At 42.8% G+C, this 21,682-nt stretch overlaps 1 protein-coding gene across 1 annotated transcript in view; it reads right to left on the bottom strand.

Annotated features, from left to right (window-relative positions):
* Positions 1-21,682, bottom strand: part of LOC137380207 (copine-9-like) — a 427,604-nt gene that overhangs the window by 359,272 nt on the left and 46,650 nt on the right. The window contains exon 2 of the mRNA XM_068052008.1: positions 3,641-3,681. Within this exon, the coding sequence (XP_067908109.1) occupies positions 3,641-3,681 (41 nt within the window). The remainder of the gene's footprint in view (positions 1-3,640; positions 3,682-21,682) is intronic.

The raw sequence follows: 21,682 nt of genomic DNA, 5'->3' as shown, positions 1-21,682 counted from the left end.
CTTTGTGTTCTACCCCAATGTTTGGTACATTGTCCAAGGTTTTGAAGTCTGAAAAAACTTGTAAGAGATGCAGACTCCTACATACGCCAAAGAGCTGTCTGGCATTCTATGATGTGTGCAAAGGAGCACTGGAACCAACAGAGCAAGAGAGCCAAACCTGAACAAGAATCATGGCAAGAGTCAAGTGACCAACAAGAAGGTACCACACCCTAATAACCATAGGAACCATGTTGGATAAAAAGCAGACAAATCCATGAAATAGCAAATGGAAATGGCCATACAGATGGCGATGATGGTGATCAGGGTTCCGCAGGATGTAAGGAACACACTTTTCACACAGTGAATGTCAGTGAATGTATTGATTCCATCGCAGCAGTGGATGTATTTGCATCTGTACAGATGATATGTCCCAGGAAAGAAGGTAAACATGTCCTATGAGCAAAAGTCGATACGGGGCAAGCGGCACAGTGGTGCATACAAGTGGCACAGTGGTGCATACAAGTGGCACAGTGGCACAGCGGTTAGCACCACAGCCTCACAACTCCAGCGACCCGAGTTCAGTTCTGGGTACTGCCAGTGCAGAGTTTGCAAGTTCTCCCTGTGACCGTGTGGGTTTCCGCCAGGTGCTCCAGTTTCCTCCCACAGCCAAAGACTTGCAGGTTGATAGGTAAATTAGCCATTGTAAATTGCGCCTAGTGTAGGTAGGTGGTAGGAGAATGGTGGGGATGTGGTAGGGAATATGGGGTTAATGTAGGATTGGTATAAAGGGGTGGTTGTTGGTTGGCACAGACTTGGTGGGCCGAAGGGCCTGTTTCAGTGCTGTATCTATAAATAAAATATTAAAAAAACTCCCTTTTCAAATTATCAAGAACATGTACCTGAACACTTAACAAGTCATGATGACACCTGCAAGCACCCAGTTTACAGCATACAATGGGTCAGCAATTCCATATTTGGGTTCCATGCTAAAATGTTGATACAATCAGTTGTATTGTATCTATATAGTTCAGATTATTGGACCAGCAATTTCAGGCCTACAAGCATGTAGGGACTTAACCATAGTTACAATACATGGGATTAGCCATCAACAGGAAGCAGACTGATCGTGGAAGACAGACTAATCAATTCCATTGGTGATCTTACTTCACAGTATCCTGACTATTTCGGCAGGATTGGCAGTTTCAAAGGGGACGCCTCATTGCATCTCTGTGATTATTCAACACTGTCAATTGATGCACCCCACAAGTGCAGCATGTACATACAAAGCAAACACAAGATTGAGCTTGACAAAATGGAATTGGGAATCGTTAGGAAGGTACAAGAGCACACTGATTGGTGTAGTTCCATTACCTTTGTCATCAAGAAGGATGGAGCTATCCATGTTTTTTTGGACAGGGCACTCAAACATTGCCCACACAAGATTCATTACTCTGGAAGAACTAAACCCAAGGCTTGCAGGAGCACAGTTCTTTTGCAAACTTGATGCCAAAAACAGATATTGGTCGGTCCACCTGGCAAAACACTCCCAGGAGTTGACTACATTCTGCACTCTGTTTGATCGTTACTGTTTTCAGCAAGTTCCTTTAGGCCTTTCCATAAACCAAGATCTTTTTCAACAGAACATGGACTGCATTACCAGCCAAATACCAGGATGTGTCTGCATAGCGGACGACATTGCTGTTGTGGGGAAGACCAAACAAAAATATGACCGCAATTTATACTCTCTCAAGCAAGCAGCAAGGAGAGAGGGGCTTGTGTTTAATAGTCACAAGTGTGAGATCAACATACATCAGATCAATCTTTTTGGGTCGATTTGTTCGAGTCAAGGTAAAACAAGGTGACCTCCCTGTGAGCTTGGGCTTGGTGGGGTGGGGGGGGGACCTCCTCCATGGGCAATCTGCGGTCCATGAAGGACTCCTGCCAACAAACAACCCATCTCCCTGGATCCCCCTCCCCTTGTACTCAATGCCCATCCTCCCCCACTCCATTGTCAGGGCCTGCCAGACTGGTCCCGGCGACCCTGCCTCACTTACCTCAGGTCTGGGTCACCAGCGCTGGGCCTGAGTCCAAGGTCTGGTGCAGTACCGGCAGTAGCCACTGCTCCCGGTGGTGCTGCCAATATTACTGAGCTGCCAGCCTTCTCATTGGCCAGTAGCTCTTGGAGGAGGGAGGATGGGGCTTCTGGCACCAGGCTGTTAACTGGCCTGGTGCCGTAGGATCAAGCCGGGGCAGCTCCAAATGACCGAAGCAGGATTTCCCCCCGCCTTTTCGCATGGCGCCAGAAGCCCTGTTGCCACCACTAAATTCAGCCTATTAAGTCCAATTTTGAGTCTGTTTGGAGCATCCTAAGAGGTAATCTCTGACAATGGGCCTCAATATACCAGAGAACCATTCCGTGATATGTGTCAGAAATGGAGCATAGACCACACTACTTCTTCAACTCATTACCCAAGATCTAACGGCTTAGCTGAACATATGATCCGTACAGTAAAGCTCTCATTCTTAAGGGCAGGCAGACTAATCAAGATCTCCATATAGCCACGCTCATAGCATGGCTCAAAGCAACTCCTCTAAGTTCTACCATTCCATCTCCGGCAGAACTGATGTTCGGGAGACAGGTACACACAAATCTACCAAGCTGCCATTATTCTATCAATCCGGAAGTCCAAGACGTACTTTTGGACAAACTGGGGAGAATGAAGGTCATACATGACAGCCACACAGGTGGAGAGTTTCCCAATCGGTCAGTAGGACAGCAAATCAGAATAAACATCCTATAAATGGTATGTGGAATCCAGCAGAAATTTCCAAGGTAGGTCCGGAACCATACAACGTTATTACACCCAGTACGACAGTGAGACAAAATAGAGGTCAGATCAAAGAAGTTCATGATCCTGGACAACTGCATGATTTCATTGCCATTGAGATCTAAAATCAAGTCTGAAGCAAAGTCTACGCACACTACTTCCAAGGAGAAGAGTCCATGTGAAACTGTTCAGAATCTGAGAGCAGATATACAGTTATCAAGACAGAGCATATGATTAAACCATCACTGCGTTATCGATTCTTATGAGTCTATGAGTTTTGTGTTTACAGCCTTGTATGATGTATATTTGTAATTTGCCACTGTCTGCTGTATTGTATATAGTTATAGTTTATTTATTTAAGGGGAATAAGCTTTATATAGGATAAAGGGGGATGTTGTGATACACCGTTAAGAAGGTGTGGTTATGTTTTCTATGTACAACAGTGTAAAGGAAATGATGTTATGTAGTATATGACTTCTACTCTGTGAGTGAGTCTGTAGAGAGTAGTTGTCCAGACCAGACCTGTGTAAGATAATCCTTAGTTGTACATGTGCGGAATAGTCAAAAATAAAGAACGTACGTTATGTGTTAACCAATCCCTTCTGCGTGTTTGGTCCTTGTGTATAGGCTACGCTAAAACAAGGAGAAGAAGACACAACATCCACCATTCCAATCTCTCTTGCACCAATTCTTCCTATCACCCCTCCCAAGCCAATGCACCCCAATCCCCACCGCCCCCTCCCCATTTTGAGGGTTAAAATTAACCCCATGTCTGGGAAGCTGCTACACATAACCTTTGAACTTAATATAACAAATTAAGTTATTGCACTTACCAGGATCTGACTTCGAGAAGGTATCCACATCAAGAATGTTCCTATGAAAATAGAAAGGAATTATTAATAAACCAATATATTATCAGTCCCACTGCTTTCTAAATAATGAACATCCAAATATATTCTTGAGTTGCTGCAACAGTGCAAGAAATAGAGAAAGAGAGCAGGGAATAAAGATAGGATATTTGACTCGTAAAACTCATTTGTAGAACAGACCGATTCTACAATCTGTAGAACAATCTGTCTTACTGGAGATTTTACCCCACCCACTTAATCTCCAAAATACTGCCAGATCTACAATAGATTATCAAACAAAACACCTGAAAATTCATCATTCTCCCATCCTCGCTCGTGTTCCTGATATGGAGATCCATCTTAAGCAGCAGTAGCTCTTTTGGTGCTCCATTCGTGATCCGTTAAATTGTTGGCACTCCCGCCACATTTCTCTGATGCTCCAGAGAGTGGGGGGGGGGCTACAGAAAGGAGCAGGTAGCCTTCATCCAATCCACTGGTTTTAGTATGGATTTTTTAAGCCTTTTTTTTCTCCCACTGTGAATCCAAAATAAAAATCCTCACTTAAGCATCTGCCTCCCTATTTACTTTACAGCGTTGCCTCCAATAGCAAAAGCACTATCAGCAGCAACTCTGTAAAGTGTACAAAGTGTTAGCAATGTCATCGGTGGTACTGGTGACCTAAAGCTGCTGCTACATTTATATTGTTGGGTCTGGTTGCAGCTGAACTGATCTTTCAGCCCAGCATTTCAGATCAGCAATGTGCCTTGGGCATTGTTGATCTGTATAGACTCTCCTCCAACATCAGTCAATAGTAAAGGCAGCCTGGTGACACAGTACTCCGGCATTTCAATCAACAAGGTTATAGAATGATCGAACGCAGTATGCCAAATATGCAGCGCACTTGGTCTCACGTGAAAATGGGGAGATGTCAAGTAGAAATTAATGATTTTCCCAAAGAGAGAAAATTGAAAACTATGAGATGCCAGTTTTGCAAACCACAAAGGAGTAGATACAGAGTCGGGTAGGCTACGGTCTGGGAGACAGATTTGTTGTTCAGGTTCACAAGACATTAGAATCAACACTTCATGTGTGTGAGGTCTTAAACAAAACTAATGGGATATTGTGTTTTATGGAAATATGTAGAATATAAAATTCACGATGCAGTGGTAATCTATATAAAACCTTAGTAAAACCACAGTTGGATTGCTGTGTTCAGTTTTGGGCTCCACACTATAGGAAAGATGTTGAGGCAAAACTGGGTGGGAGGCTGAGTTGTGAGGAGGATGCAGAGAGGCTTCAGGGTGATTTGGACAAGTTGAGTGAGTGGGCGAATGCATGGCAGATGCAGTTTAATGTGGATAAATGTGAGGTTATCCACTTTGGTAGCAAAAACAGGAAGGCAGATTATTATCTGAACGGCTATAAACTGAAAAAGGGGAATATGCAGCGAGACCTGGGTGTTCTCGTATACAAGTCGCTGAAGGTAAGCATGCAGGTGCAAAAGGCGGTAAAAAAGGCAAAAGGTATGTTGGCCTTCATAGAGAGAGGATTCGAGTACAGGAGCAGGGATGTCTTGCTGCAATTATACAGGGCCTTGGTGAGGTCACACCTGGAATATTGTGTGTAGTTTTGGTCTCCTTATCTAAGGAAGGATGATCTTGCTATAGAGGGAGTGCAGCAAAGGTTTACCAGACTGATTCCTGGGATGGCGAGACTGACGTATGAGGAGAGATTGGGTCAGTTAGGATTATACTCGTTGGAGTTCAGAAGAGTGAGGGGGGATCACATAGAAATCTATAAAATTCTAACAGGACTTGACAGGGTAGATGCAGGAAGGATGTTCCCGATGGTGGGGGAGTCCAGAACCAGGGGTCATAGTCTAAGGTTACGGGGTAAACCTTTCAGGACTGAGATGAGGAGAAATTTCTTCACCCAGAGAGTGGTAAGCCTGTGAATTCGCTACCACAGAAAGCAGTTGAGGCCAAAACATTGTATGTTTTCAAGAAGGAGTTAGATATAGCTCTTGGGTCTAAAGGGATCAACGGGTATGGGGCGAAAGCGGGAACAGGTTACTAAGTTGGATGATCAGCCATGATCATAATGAATGGTGGAGCAGGTTCGAAGGGCCGAATGGCCTACTCATGCTCCTATTTTCTCTGTTTCTATGCAATAGAGAAGGTACCGCAGAGATTCACTGGGATGCTGCCTGATATGAGGAAACTGGTGCTGTTTCCATTCGTGATCTGATAGAAGTGGTTAAGATTATGAAACACTGGGACAGGATAGATAGAAACAGATTGCTTCCAGTGATTCGGGTGTCTCAAATATGGGAAAATAGGCATGAGAATAAATGCTGGCGATTTAGACATTTTTATGCAGAATACGCTGTTAAAGTTAGTGATTGAAGCAGACACCATGTCAACACACAAGATAGATGGTTGAATGAAAGGGTAATATATGGGAACAGAGTGGACAGTTGGGATAGAGACTGTCATTTGTGTGGAGGATAAACACCAAAACATGATTTTGGGCCAAATTACCTGTTTTCATGTTGTAATATTTTCATAATTCTATGGAAATGATAATGGGAGGCAGAATGTCTTTTTCAAGGCATCTATCTACAGTAAGGCCTCTGGGAATGTTGATTTTTTCTCAGAATGAATCCATGTTATACGTTTTACATTGTTACAGTTCATGAAATCCCAGCCCAGAAGCAATAGGTAGCCAGAAAGCCCAGTTCTTTTCATCGTGGCAGTGAGTAAGCCCAGATCAGCTTGTGCTGTATTTTCAGGTATTCCTGCATCCCAGGATACAACCTGATGGGCACAATGTTTACATTATTATGGGAATGTTGCAAGCAGGGTGAGGTGTGGGGTGGTTAAGATGTTGGTGGGGTGTCAAACCACATTCCCGGCATCACACCCCCACCATCATAACTTATGTCTGAACAGGCATGCGAGGACCATATGCCACAGGCAGGTGGGGGCCGACTTTATATGGAAAAGCTGATGATGCATTCAGGGTCACAACAACAGTTTTACTTTGAGATTCGGGAGGTGTGCACAGGATCAACCCTGACTCTGCCATGGCAGGAGTCCGTGATGTGGACTGAAGAGGCCGAGGTGAGTTAAAAACTTTAAATTTTATGTGGAATCCTTGTGGGCCAGGAAGAGCAGAAGTTCTGCCGCCCCAGTTCTGGCCGTCTCGCTTCCTCGCAGCACCATGATCTTCACCCAAACCCCTTTCCCAGTACTAACGAAGCCAAACAGTACCCCTCGAGTACCCAGTGTTAGAATACTTAAATGAGGCTTGGGACGTAAAATGGCCCCGGCCTCACGTTGAGCTCCCTGTTGCCTCCAGCCCAACATCCCGAGTTAAAATTGGCCCCAATATCTCTGAGGAAAAAGAACTTAACTGTATTAGAACTTATTTTATAGTAAACTTTGTCTGTAACACTCTTGTATTGCCTCCAATTTACATTCTTTATTACTCTTACATACCATTCACTATTACCTTCTCTATCGCACTCTATCACCCATGTAGGCATACTGGATACCCTCTGTCATCTTTATCTTGAAAATTAGGACACAGCAAAATGAAAATGGGACTCAGGATCTGCCTCTTTATTTTTACCTCGGTACATCAATCAGGTGATGCTAATATCAGTAGCAACCAGCCACATATCAATTTTGTGACTTTTAATTTTTCTGGTAAAAACGATTGTTCTTTCTCAAGTCCCCCTGTACTCATTATTTAAAATTCCTGCTTAAAATTCAAACTTTCTTTCCTTTCCCCAGGTGACTTGGCTTTAATGATCTCTGGACATTACATTCTGAAATAATAGCAATCATAACCAGAATAATGTGGCAATTGCACTGATATTTTTCACATTCTTATTTTAATAAGCATGAGCTCTGCTCTTATTATAATTGCTACCGCGTTTTTATTGTAATAATTTAAACTCAAAAGCTCTTTGAATATTTTCTCCATCTTACACAGTAGGGACATCAGCATTGTGACTGGCAAGACTGTTGTAGTGAATATCAGACCCTCTTGAACATGCTGTTTTCTGTGAGAGAGAGGAATGATATTTCTTGCTATCTTTGGTAATGGGGGGAAAAATATCTCTTTATGAGCAGGTAACAGGCCTATTACCCAGAATAACATGCCTTGGTTATTTGTAAAAATATTTTAATAGAGATAATAAACTTCAAGGCAAAGACGGTTTTCCTTGAAGTGAAGATCAATCAGAAACACAGATTTACCCTCTCACGATCTGACTCACTGAAATTACTCTCCTTGCTACACACATCTGCCATTTAAAGACATGGACAACACTTACTCTACCTGCCATTTAGGAGGTTAATTTTCAGACAACTATGTAAGAAGAGCACTTGACTAGTTCTCACTGCTCTTGAACCTGTTTTAAAGGCAGGAGAATATTTTGCCCTATACACAAATTTCAAACGCTCCAAACTGTTGGTTCATATTTCACCATGGAAGTATTTGGAAATTATGAACTTTTTTTAGTGCACCCATGTACTACTTCAAAGGAAAATTGTGTTCCTACAAAATTTGGGAGCTATGTCAGAGAGATTGGGAAACAGTTTATCTGATAGCAATCAAGCAAATGATAGGAGCAAAGAGGCAAAAATCTTTTGCATTCCATGAGATAGTCGATTCTATTTTAGCCCCAGAACACAAGGAATTGTTGGAAGTTTTCTTGCACACTGAATGATTTCTACTGTTGGCCTCTCCAAGCGTATGTTGTTCTACATCATGGTCTAGAAACTGGGGGGGGGGCATTTCTGCTGATATAAGTGCAGTGTAATGAAGTCCCCATCTATCCTAGCCTGAATCTATTGAGCTGTCCCAAATAATAGGACTGGTGTAATTTGACTGGTTGGGCTGAGTTTCTGCAAGGGCACCTCAGCGGCACCCAGCCCAATTCATTGTTGTAGGACAGCAGCTTACCGAGGCAGTGCCTGAGATTCTACTACACCCACCTGGGCTGAAAAAAAATAGTGAAAAAGTCTTTGATTGACTCTTCAGAAACATAACTGATCTTAAACTTTTGGGGCCTTTCAAAAGGCTTCAGCAGAATTTACACCAGCTCTAGGCATATGAGGTCTTATAAGGACTACTGGGTGGAATTCCCAGGATTCAATGCAGACACCTCCTTCAGCATGGGGGGTGAGTGACAAGCCACTCAGTGCCGACTGCCAGAAAATGGCTACCTAGAGAAAACAAGATACAAATCTGAAAGAACAAAATTCTGCCCCAAATTCCATCTATGGGCAGCCGATCCATCCACTCTCTGCCCTTGATCAGAGACAGAATTTTGACCCCATTGTATAAAGAAAGACTTGCACTTATACCACTTTCATGTCCCCAGAACAAAAGCATTTTACAGCCAATGAAGTGTAGTTCTATTGCAATGTAGGAAACATGGCAGCCAATTTGCACACAAAGGTTCCCACAAAGGAATATATGACCAGATCATCTGTCTTATGTATTGGTTGAGGGCTAAATGTTGGCCCAGACAACAGGAGATCTCCCCTGCTCTTCTTCAAATAGTACAATGCACTCTTTTACATCGACCTGAGCATACAGATGGGACCTTGGTTTAACATCTTATCTGGAAGACATCACTCCATCAGCACAGCACTGATGTGTCAGCCTAGATTATGTGCCCAAGTCTCTTGAGTGAGATTTGAACCCACCACACACTGACTCAGAGGCAAGAATACTACCACTAATCCAAGGCTCACAACTTAAAATATAAAACATGAGAATGCATGGGATCAGAAAATTTGGCATATCTTTCCAATGAGCTTTGTATAATTTCCACAATGCCCAATTTATTAAATTTCATGAGGGAGGCAAATAACCACAGAGACAACTCCTGAGAAGAGAAAACTCAATAAAATCTCTCCCTGACCGCTAAAGTTAAAGGAATGCCCAGAGGTTCAACTTGTATTACTGTTTAATTCATGCAATGTTGAATTCCACAAATCACCTTCCCACAACCAGAACCCCATCAGGACTTGAATCATTCCCTGTACAGTATTTGGGGGACAAATTGGTTTTGCTACTCATTTCTCTGCATTTTTCAATCCAATTCTTTATTGGATATTTGTCCATTTTTGTTTTGAAAGTTTAGCCCATGTAGCACTGCATTGTGGGTGATAAAAATTCTTCTAATAGAACAATAGAACTATAGAAAAGTTACGGCACAGAAGGAGGCCATTCAGTCCATCGTGTCTGCGCCAGCTGAAAAAAAAACTAGCTTCCTAATCTAATCTATAGTTTTGCTTGCGCTCATGCCTTCTAGGCCTACAATGAAGGTTTAACTTAAATAACCTGCTTCCATCTACATTATTCATGACTTTCAGCATTTTAAAGACCTGGATAATGCATTTCCTTTTTTCTAATGAGAAAAGGTTCAATCCATCATCTTATTTTCAGAACTTGTTTTCTGTTCTGGAATAATCCTTCTCGCCCTTCCCTGAACCTTTGAAGGGTTGAATGTCAGATGCTGAAACCTGCACACAGTATTCCATTCTGCCTTGACCACAATCATATTGAATTAAAACAACTTGTTTCAGTTTAAAATCCATGAGAGATGCATCTCAATGTTTGATTAAGCTTAATGTGATTTCATTGAATGGACTCTTTAGCCCTGAATTCCCTCGATGCCAGTTACGACCTTGTTATGCAGTTGTTGCACTGCAAAGTTATGCCTTACACACCTGGGCCTTTGTTTCACCAAGCCAGACACCAACATCAGCTGTGCCACCTGCAAGGTGCTGGCACTGGCACTGCCTCTCATCCAGGACTAACATTGCAGAAAGAAGTGAAAACATTTCACCAGAACAGACAAGAGTGTTACATGACCACACATTCCCTTGCCTCCTCGCCCAGCCTGGGAGCCATCACAATCTTCACCCTCTTAAAAAAAAACTTTGCACTACTAACTCTTCCAACTACACTCTGGACATGGACACCTACAACTCTTCTAGTGCACACCAACTGTCTTGCATAGCCCTTAAACATTTCAGCTCTCCCCACAATTGTCACAGACCCCTTAATTGGCAAACTTATCCTCACACACAATCTACAACCCCTTTAGCTTGCAATGTAATGCATGCTTGCTTTGAAATACACTGGGCAGATGTCTCATGATTTTTAGTTATGAACATTACAGCATGTCAGGAAATAGACCCTTCAGTATGTTCGGGCTTTTTTGCACAAGTTGAGAATTCCCGGCATACTCCTGCTAGGGCAAAGAGATTTGCTTTGGGGTCATCTGCTATGGTGCGTAGAAGGTAAAACTGAGATACCTCCATTACAGTCGATTAGTCAATGATGCCCCTTGGTGCAGGTGTAAGGACATGTTCTGGTTTGCATCATAGATGAGGGAGGCTTCCTTGGAATCAAAACCCTTCATATTCACTTATCTCAGCAGCTCCTTAGTTAGCCCCATCTGTGCTCTTGTGGCACTCTGCACCCTGGGAAATCCAGCTACCCGGTATAATGCCAGGCTCTGTGCCTATGCTGCCTGGGGGGTTGATGCCAAAATGGATGAATTCCAGTAGTTGGATGCATGCCCTGTTAATTTCCTGGTTAATGTTGCACAGACCCCCTGTTATAAATTTAATTGTCATGGAGAGAACAGTTGTAGTGAGTCTGCAAATCTTCATTCTGAGTTTGGCTGAGAGGACCCACCTTGGAGAGGCGTATCTCTCAGATGGGCAGTTTCTTATAGTCCTCATAGGACAGGCGTGGCCTGTGTGCATGTTGGGGAGGGTCACACCTAGTTGGGCATCTATCCTCTGCCAAGCTGCCTGATTCTCCTTGTCTCAATATATTGCTGTTGCCACTCCTCCTCCTTTATGATGTTTTGAGTGGTAAGACCATGGGGTAAGCCATTCCTCATCCATAATTCATCTAATTCTAGGTTTGGGGGTGGAAGAGGCCAGAGATCCCAAAGTTATTTTCTGGAAAGAGAGTGAAGCACGATGGTAAAATGAAGTGTCGGTGTCAGTGATTCACACAATGTAAAGAAAGGGGTTAAAAAAATTAGGAATCAGTAAATGAAGTTGTTGCCCTTTTCAGCTCCCCAACTCCTCACTTAGACTTGCCTGAGGTTACAAAGAGTTTTTGGACCATTCTTTCTGGAATAAAGTTACACAGATTGTAGAAACAGGAAACTTTTGTGTACTTGAACAATACATTTATACAAATGAACCTTGAGGGTATTTGCCAGGCATAGATTTGCATTGTTAAAAAGATTGAGAAACTTTGCATTTAGCATAATAATGGCACATTAATTGCATTATGCACCAAGACACAAACTTCCTTAATCTTTTTGACACAATAATGGTGTATCAATGGCATAGCGGTAAAGGGAACAAGGAAATTTAGGGTATATATCTACAATCCAGTAGGATTGGTGGAGAGGTTAATCCATTACAATCTACAAAGGTATATGGCTGTAATCAAATGGGATGTCCAATCCCACAACAGTCCTGTGTGTTGGAACTCCAATCTTTGGCAAGCAGCAGTTTTGAGTGTGGAGCAGGGTCAGTTCCCTGGAGGTCTGCAGACTGATTTCTTGTAGTTTGCAGAGGCGCTGAAGTCCAGCAAAAATTGAACAGAGATTGAATAGCCTGCGACATTAATGATAAATCACAGACACGCTTAAAGGGGATCTCACAGCCATTGACAGTGCTAAGATGGCAGACTTAATGGAGGCGGAATAAGAATCCAAATGTTTCACAATCTTCAAAAACATATACACAAAAGCAAAATACTGCGGTGCTGGAAATCTTAAATAAAACAGAAAATAGTGGAAATACTCAGTAGCATCTGTGGGAAAGAAACAGTTACCGTTTCAGGGCAATGACCTTTCATCAGAATAGGGAAAGGTTTTGTCATCTCCGCCCCCATTTTGTTTTCTTTTCTTTGCATGTTTCGGTCTTAATCTTGTTTTTCTCTTGTTTTTGCTTTCGGATGGCAGCTGTTCATTATTCTGCCATTCACACCTCCTCTGGACATATCTTTTCTTTCTTACTCGTCCCATTACTACTCCCTTTGGCTCTGCCCCACCAACTTTTTTGTCATTTAACATTTCCTGAATTCCGCCCTATCACAGACTTTTCCTTTTGTTCTTTTTCCACCCTCCTCCATTTGACCGACATAAACACTCTTACATTTCTAACTTTTCCCGATTCTGATGAAAGGCCATCGACCTAAAATGTTAAATACAAACAAGAAATGCTGGAAATACTCAGCAGGTCTGGCAGCATCTGTGGAGAGAGAAGCAAAGTTAACGTTTCAGGTCAGTGACCCTTCATCAGAACTCTGTTCATCCGTTCTGATGAAGGGTCACTGACCTGAAGCGTTAACTCCGCTTCTCTCTCCACAGATGCTGCCAGACCTGCTGAGTATTTCCAGCATTTCTTGTTCTTATTGCAGATTTCCAGCATCTGCAGTATTTTGCTTTTGTGATCTAAAATTTTAACCTTGTTTCTCTCTCTACAGGTACTGCAAGGCCTGCTGAGTGTTTCCAGCATTTTCTGTTTTTACTTCAAAAAACATATTCCTGGAGCATATTTAGGGATAAACATTTATCACTCACATGACACTTCATCTTCACTTGAACGTTTTAATGGAACAGTTCTTTTCCACTCAATCGTCTAGGAATTATTGTTAGTGACATTGGCAGATGGGCACTTAATGCAGCCATATGACATTTCTCTCTCTGCTGTTTAGCAAAGGTGATAACCTGTTTTTAATGCTTCCAATAAAATAGTAGACAGAGGAATGTCATACAGCCGCATTAAACATTCACCATACCTTGAATACAACTTCCAGCTCTGGTCTCCAAGAGACAAGAGAGATACTTGAGTGCTGCAGCCAGGGCACAGAAGAGCTACAAGGTTAATCCTGAGTTTCAGGGATTTGGGTTATGAGGAAAGAATGGATAGCTGGGGCTTTTCTGCTTGGAAAGGAAAGGCCTGAGAGGTGATCTTAGAGAGGTGTATAAAGTGGTTATTGGTATAGAAAAAGTTAACCCGGAATTATTACTTTGAAGTAAAATGTAGGAGTAGAGCTAGCGGATTTAGGTTCGAACCAGCAAACAGTAAATTTTAGGACTAATATCAAGAACTTCTCACACAAAAAGTGATCAACATGTGGAGTTAATTTCAAATAAAGCAGTGAAGGCAAAAACCAAGCATCACTTACAATACAATCGGATGCTACATTGAAGGTACTTCCGGATCTCTCTGGCTGGATGATTTAAGATGGCCCACACTGCTTTCCTCTTCTGTAATTATATGGTGAGTAATTTCTGCCTAGTGTATTTTACCATAAGGTCGTTTAGACAAGTCACAGGATAACTGGCAATGTGGAGATGATAAAAGATTATTTCCTTAAACACTAAAGAAAATCCAACAGAAAGTAATTTTGTCACAATTTGCAGCTGCATTCTGACCTCAACACCTTCTTTAGGATATTCATGTTAACAGTCAAAGATAAGCTCACTCAGGTTTTCCTAAGGGTAGTCACCAATGAATCAGAGAGTTTCACACATTGAGTCACAACCTGACTCAGGGATGTAAAAGCAAAATACTGTGGATGCTGGAAATCTGAAATAAAGACAGGAAATGCTGGAAATACACAGCAAATAAGTCAGCATCTGTGGAGAGAAAGAGAGTTAACATTTCAGCCTGAGGACCTTTCATCAGAAACGTGTCACTGATAACTTTATTTCCATACATTGGAGAATTAGTGGACTGCTAAAGACAGCCGTTGAAAATGGAGACTCTTGCACTGCAGTTCAGAGCACAATCTTACACATCCTGATATCTGAATAATGTGATGTAAATAATTCTGACAATATTATTTAATATACAATTTACTAACAATAAACAGCTAACTGGCTTGCTAAGAAATAGTCACCAATCAATCTGGGCCATGGTCACAAGAATTGCTGTGGGTCATGAAGAAGAAAATGAGCTGCTCCTGCTCCTATTTCTTATGTTCTTATAACAGAGTCTTTAAAATTATGAAATGTTTTGATAGAGTGGATACAGAGGGGATGTTTCCACTTGTGGAGAAGAGCATAACTAGAGGCCATCAGTGTAAGATAATCAACACGTAATCCAATAGGGAATTCAGAAGAAACTTCTTTACCCAAAGAGTGGTGAGAACGTGGAACTTGCTACCACAGGAACTATTTGAAGTGGATAGTATAGATGCATTGAAGGAGATGCTGAACAAGCATATGAGGGAGACGGGAATAGACGATTAAAATAGATTTAGATGAGGAAAGATGGGAGCAGCCTCTAGTGGAGCATAAATGGCAGCATGAACTGGTTGGGTCGAATGGCCTGTTTCTGTGCTGTATATCATATGCAATCCTATGTAAAGACCCACCAGTACCATTGCAGGGCAACTAGGACAGAACAATAAATGCAGCCTTGCCAGCATTGCCCACATCTCTAGAACAAATAAAAAAGTACTTGACTCAAGGTGCCTACAAACTTCAGATTAATAACAGTTGATTTTGCAAATCTTGCCATCACATTCCCTTTAATACAATGTTGTAATCCCTACTGGGAGGAGGGTTTGCAAACCTTGGTCTTGTTTAACTCCATACTGGAACTCTGGTGGTGAAGAAGGCGTATGGCATGCTTGACTTCAAAGGCCGAGGTATTGAGTACAAGAGTTGGGACGTCATGTTACAGTTGTACATAACGTTGGTTAGGCTGCATTTGGAGTACTGTATGCAGTTCTGGTCGCCGCACTACAGGAAAAATGTGGTTAAGCTAGAGAGGGTGCAGAAAAGATTCACAAGGATGTTGCCTGGTTTGGAGGGCTTGAGTTATAAAGAGAGATTAGATAGGCTGGGTCTGATTTCTCTGGAGCGAAGGAGGCTGAGAGGGGACATGATAGAGGTATATAAAATTATGAGGCATAGATAGGGTAGATAGCCAGAGTCTGCTTCCCATGGTAGGGGTGACTAAAACTAGAGGGCATAGATTTAAGGTGAGAGGGAGGAGGTTTAAAGGAGATCATAGGGGTAAATTTTTCACACAAAGAATAGTGGGTATCTGGAATGAGCTGCCAGAGGAGGTGATGGAGGCAAAAACAGTAGCAACATTTAAGAGGCATCTGGACAGGTACTTGAATGAGAAAGGCATAGAGGGATATGGAATTAATGCAGGCAGGTGGGATTAGTATAGATAGGCATTATGGTCGGCATGGACACGGTGGGCCGAAGGGCCTGTTTCTATGCTGTACGACTCTATGACAGTGCTATCATTGCAGTTAGGTGGTGATATAATTACACTGAGGATTGCATCAGCTCTACAAATGCTTGCACCCCAACTGAAAGCCAACATTGAATTGCTACAGACAAATACATTGCATCAGCAATGCCTTTAAATCATTAATGCAGAAATTCAAACTAAACAAAGGAACAGAAAATATTAAACATTAATATAAATGTGATGGTGTCTCTGGAGGAAATTCAGCAAAACACTGACTACACTGAGTGCACTGAGCATTGGGGAACATTTTATTCTTAACTGTTTTATGCTGTACTTAAATATTATAATTCAATCAGCATTCTATCCAAAGGATATAAATGGGGAGTAACTGGTCTATCATGATTCTATATAATGAATGTGAATGGGAAGTGATTTGCAGCAATGAAATTCTATACTTACTTCAGAATGTACTTTGATCAAGGATGTGTAAATCTGGATTCATCAGAAAATTGTTATTTACAATCCCCACCTATTTTTAGAAGTTTAAAGAGCAAATGCTTTGTAACTACAGCATAATTTTGTCTTATGTTTAATACAGTTAAAAAAACAATATCTGCCAAGGAAAGTAGTCAAATGAAAGAGAGAGCTGTCTTAATGCAGAGGAATTGTCAACCAAAGCAAATCCAAGGATTAGGAAAGCATTCATACAGCACATTCCATGATCTCAGGAAATTCCAAAGTGCTTGACTGGCAATAAAGTACTTTTAAAATGCACTCACTATTGGAATGTAGAGAAACACGGTAGCCAATTTGCACACAGTAAGCTCCCACGAATCAGCATTGAGAAAAATTATCAAATAGTACACACGAACATACAAACATTGGAATTAGGAGCAGAAATAGGCCATTCGGCCCCTCTAACCTGCTCCACCATCCAATAAGATCATGGCTGATCTGTTTGTGTGTCGAATAGTCTATTTAGTAATGTTGGTTGAGAGATAATGGGCTGGATTTTACAGCCCCCCATACCACCCCCCCACGACATCAGGGGTCATGGCAGGGGGGGCGGAGGATGCTAGAAAATGCCTCTGGCATGGGCCCGCCACGGGCCTCGATGCCGGGAAGGCCCGGCCTGATATAGCCGGTGGCAGCGAGGCCTCGTGGTGGCCCCCCTGCCGCACAGCAATGGGAGGCAAATCTAAATAGTTAAATAAATGTAAATTAATGAATTAAGTACTTAACCTCTCCCGCCGTCCATTCTGGGGTGATATTGTTGCTAGTGGCCAGCACTCCCGCACCTTCGCATCTGCGTCTGGGTTTCCGAGGCAGAACACTGGTGGAGAGTGGGGAGCAGGTAGGTTTTACAGTGCGGGAGGTGGGGAGCGGGGTCAGATTAATTAAATTGGTCTCGGGGTTGGTGGAAAAGGGTAATGTTTAAAGTTGATGAACTTTAGAATGGAAGGTCGGCAAGACAAGGTAAGTGTTTTCGGGAGTGGGGAGAGGGAAGGTAATTACTTCTATGCTTATTGGGGGTGTGGGAGAGAATCAGGATCATTTAATGTATTGTTTTAACATGAGTATTCCTTTAAAAATTTAAATAGCACTGTAGGTCTTGGAGCCTTATAAAAATGGTGTCGGCGGCTGTGCAGTGGCACCTGATGCCATTGCCAGGGACAGACCACCCACCCCCTCCACGTCATCGGGGTGGTGGGGGGGGGGGGGGCGGGGTGTGGTCTGTCCCGGCCATTTAAATGAGCCACCGTGCTGAATATTGTGGCAGCTCCGTGACGTGCAGTCTGCATGGGCGGACTGTCATTTTTGAAGCTCGCTGCCAAGATCAGCAGCGAGCTTATAAATTCCAGCCTTGTATGTTGCCCAGGATATGTGGAGAATTCTTCTGCTCTTCTTTGAATAGTGCTATGAGACGTGTTACATGCAGCTGAGAGGGCAGACGAGACCTCAGTTTAACATTTCTGCCAGTGCAGCACTCCCTCAGTACCACATTAAAGTGTCAGCCTAAATTATGTGCTCATATCTCTAGAGTGTTTCCTGACTGTACACATGACCTCCTGACTTAGAGACAAGAAGGCTACCACTGAGTCGTGACACACATGTAAATTGAAAAGTGCCACTTCATACTGGTCGGATAAATAACTGGTAGTGAGGCTGTCTCTTTGAAAAGCTTTATGATGTTGACCTACCTCTTTTCAATGCTGAAACTCGAGAGGAAAAATTGGATAAGGCCTGAAAAAAGACGGGGGGATCACGATGCGTAACTAACCCACACCCATTCCTTCTGATACAGGCAGCATGCAAACTTCATGCTGCCTGGTCATTTACATGACCTGGGCGTGCAGCCCAGTCCAGTGATAAATGCACTGTTGAGTGGATGCATGCCTCAGCAGGGGGCCCAAGTTTGTGCAAGGCTAGCGTCACTTAAAGTTACCCTGCGCTACTTAAAGCCAGCCTGCAACTCTTAAAGGGGTGGTGCATTCTGACTGCAAAAGGTGCAGAAAGTGGCTGGGCAATAGAGTCCAACCTGCAACAAGACGGACTAATGGCACAACAGGGGAGACAGTGATCTGCAAGGTTCTCAGATAAAGCTCTCGAGACCTTGGTGCAGACGATGGACAGGAGGAGAGATGTCCTCGAGGTCTTTCAAACAAACACTCAGAAGGCAATGGGAGCAGATATCCGTCGCAGTCGCCGAGGATCTGGATGCAGTGCTGCAAGAAATTAAATAACCTCGTACAATTGGTCAAGGTCAGTGAATTAATCTTCAAATGCCGCATCCCACCCACTGCACCACTAGCCTCACACACTGATTAGTGCACCACAATCCATCACTCACCTACCAGCAATCTCTATCAATCACGGCTCATACCTCACATTCATAGCTTCACTTCACGCTCACATACTTAGTACGGTTATAAACCTCACACCCAAGTCTCACAGCCTGCACACACTTCCAGCTATTCAACCACAACAGTCACATCACCCAAACACATTGCACCACACTCACTGACACACTTCCCTCGCTCTTGCATTATGCTGCTGAAAGTGCTGCTGCGGTTAAAGAGTTAAAAGATATTTATATTTTTAAATGCTGCACTGCCACTTGTCTTAATTATAAGCACATAATATATATCACAATCATAAATCCCAGCATTCGAAAGCTACCACCTGATCAACCAACAAATAAAAAAAGCCTTAATCACTGCCAACACTTCACAGGGAACTCTGCAAATGCATATTTGTTGAGTGACTCATTCCTCAATGGCCCTATTATACTTAAACTCTTCAGCCATTACTGACTAGAATGGATGAAGGCCCTCTTTTGATAAACAGGCAACTCCTGTTTTAGGTTCCTTCACTGAACCTAACAGACCATTTCAAAAAGACTTGACCTTACTGGCCTGTAGTACATCACCATGCTATGCATGGGTGAACTGATTATGCACCGACCTTACTGATAAAACAGTACAGTTCTTTTGAGGCAGCTTATTAGAAACGTTAGAAGCATAGAAAGGTTACGGCACAGAAAGAGGCCATTCAGCCCATCGTGTCTGCGCAGGCTGAAAAAAACTAACCGCCCAATCTAATCCCACCTTCTAGCACCTGGTCCGTAGCCTTGCAGGTTACAGCACTTCAGGTGCAGGTCCAGGTACCTGTTAAATGAGTTGAGGGTTTCTGCCTCCACCACCGATCCAGGCAGTGAATGCCAGACACCCACCACCCTCTGGGTGAAAATGTTTTTCCTTATGTCCTCTCTTATCCTTCTATCAATCACCTTAAATCTGTGCCCCCTGGTATTTGACCTCTCTGCTAGGGAAAACAGGTCCTTCCTAAATACTCTATCTAGGCCCCTCATAATTTTGTACACCTCTATTAAGTCACCCCTCAGCCTCCTTTGTTCCAAGGAAAACAACCCTAGCCGATCCAACCTTTCCTCATTGCTACAACTTTCAAGCCTTGGCAACATTCTTGTAAATCTCCTCTGTACTCTGTATGCAACCAGCGTTTTATACAGTTCCAGCATTACATCCCTGCTTTTGTATTTTGTACCTTGACCAATAAAAGAAAGCATTCCATGTGCCTTTTCACCACTCTATCTACCTGTCCTGCCACCGTCAGGGACCTGTGGACATGCACTCCAAGATCTCTCACTTCTTCTACCCCTCTCAATATCCTCCCATTTATTGTGTATTCCCTTGCTTTGTTTGCCCTCCCCAAATGAATTACCTCACACTTTTCTGGATTGAATTCCATTTGCCACTTTTCCGCCCACTCAACCAAACCATTGATATCATTCTGGAGTCTACAGCTATCCTTTTCACTATCAACTACACGGCCAATTTTGTGTCATCTGCAAATTTCCCAATCATGCCTCCCACATTTAAGTCCAAATCATTAATACATATCACAAACAGTAAGGGACCCAACACTGAGCCCTGTGGAACGCCACTGGAAACAGTCTTACATTCACAAAACAATCCCTCGACCATTACCCTTTGTTTTCTGTCACTGAGACAATTTTAGATCCAACTTGCCACATACCCCTGTATCCCATGTGCTTTTATTTTTCTGACCAGTCTGCTATGTGGGACCTTGTCAAATGTCTTATTAAAATCCATGTAGACCACATCCACTGCACTACCCTCATCAATCCTCCTTATTACTTCCTCAAAAAATTAAATTAAGTTAGTAAGACACAACCTTCCCTTAACAAGTCCATGCTGACTATCCCTGATTCACCCATGCCTTTTTAAATGGCAGTTTATCCTATCTCTCAGAATTGATTCTAATATTTTGCCCACCACTGAGGTCAGACTGACCGCCTATAATTTTTTAGATTAGAGATACAGCACTGAAACAGGCCCTTCGGCCCACCGAGTCTGTGCCGACCATCAACCACCCATTTATACTAATCCTACACTAATCCCATATTCCTACCAAACATCCCCACCTGTCCCTATATTTCCCTACCACCTACCTATACTAGTGACAATTTATAATGGCCAATTTACCTACCAACCTGCAAGTCTTTTGGCTTGTGGGAGGAAACCGGAGCACCCGGAGAAAACCCACGCAGACACAGGGAGAACTTGCAAACTCCACACAGGCAGTACCCAGAATCGAACCCGGGTCCCTGGAGCTGTGAGGCTGCGGTGCTAACCACTGCGCCACTGTGCCGTGTAATCCTCGCACCCTTTTTAAACAACATTTGCAAACCTCCAATCATCTGGCTCCTCGCCTGTATCTGGTGAGGATTTGAAGATGATCCTCATAGCATGCGTTATTTCCTCCCTGGCTTCCTTTAACAACCCGGGATACAATCCATCTGGCCCTGGTGATTTATACACTTTCAAGGATGTCAGACCCTCTTGTACTTCCTCTCTCATTATGCCTATCGTATCTAATATTTTAACTCCTCCTCTTTTACTACGATATCTGCATCATTCCTCCCCTTTGTGAAGATACAGACAAAAAATTTATTAAGAACCCTGCCCACATCTTCTGCATCCACGCATAAGTTCCCTTGTACAACTCTGATAGGCCCTACCCTTTCCTTAGTTATCCTCTCGCTCTTAATGTACTGATAAAACATCTTTTGGTTTTCCTTGATTTTACCTGCCAATAATTTTTCATGTCCTCTCTTTGCTTTCCTAACTTCCTTTTTTACTTCATCTCTGCACTTTCTATACTCCTCTAGGCTTTCTAAAGTGCTACGTTTTTTGTGCCCGTC

This window comes from Heterodontus francisci, chromosome 19, assembly GCF_036365525.1.
Source record: "Heterodontus francisci isolate sHetFra1 chromosome 19, sHetFra1.hap1, whole genome shotgun sequence".
Taxonomy (NCBI): domain Eukaryota; kingdom Metazoa; phylum Chordata; class Chondrichthyes; order Heterodontiformes; family Heterodontidae; genus Heterodontus; species Heterodontus francisci.
The sequence above is the reverse complement of the archived record's forward strand: the minus strand, read 5'-3'. Positions and strand labels throughout refer to the sequence as shown.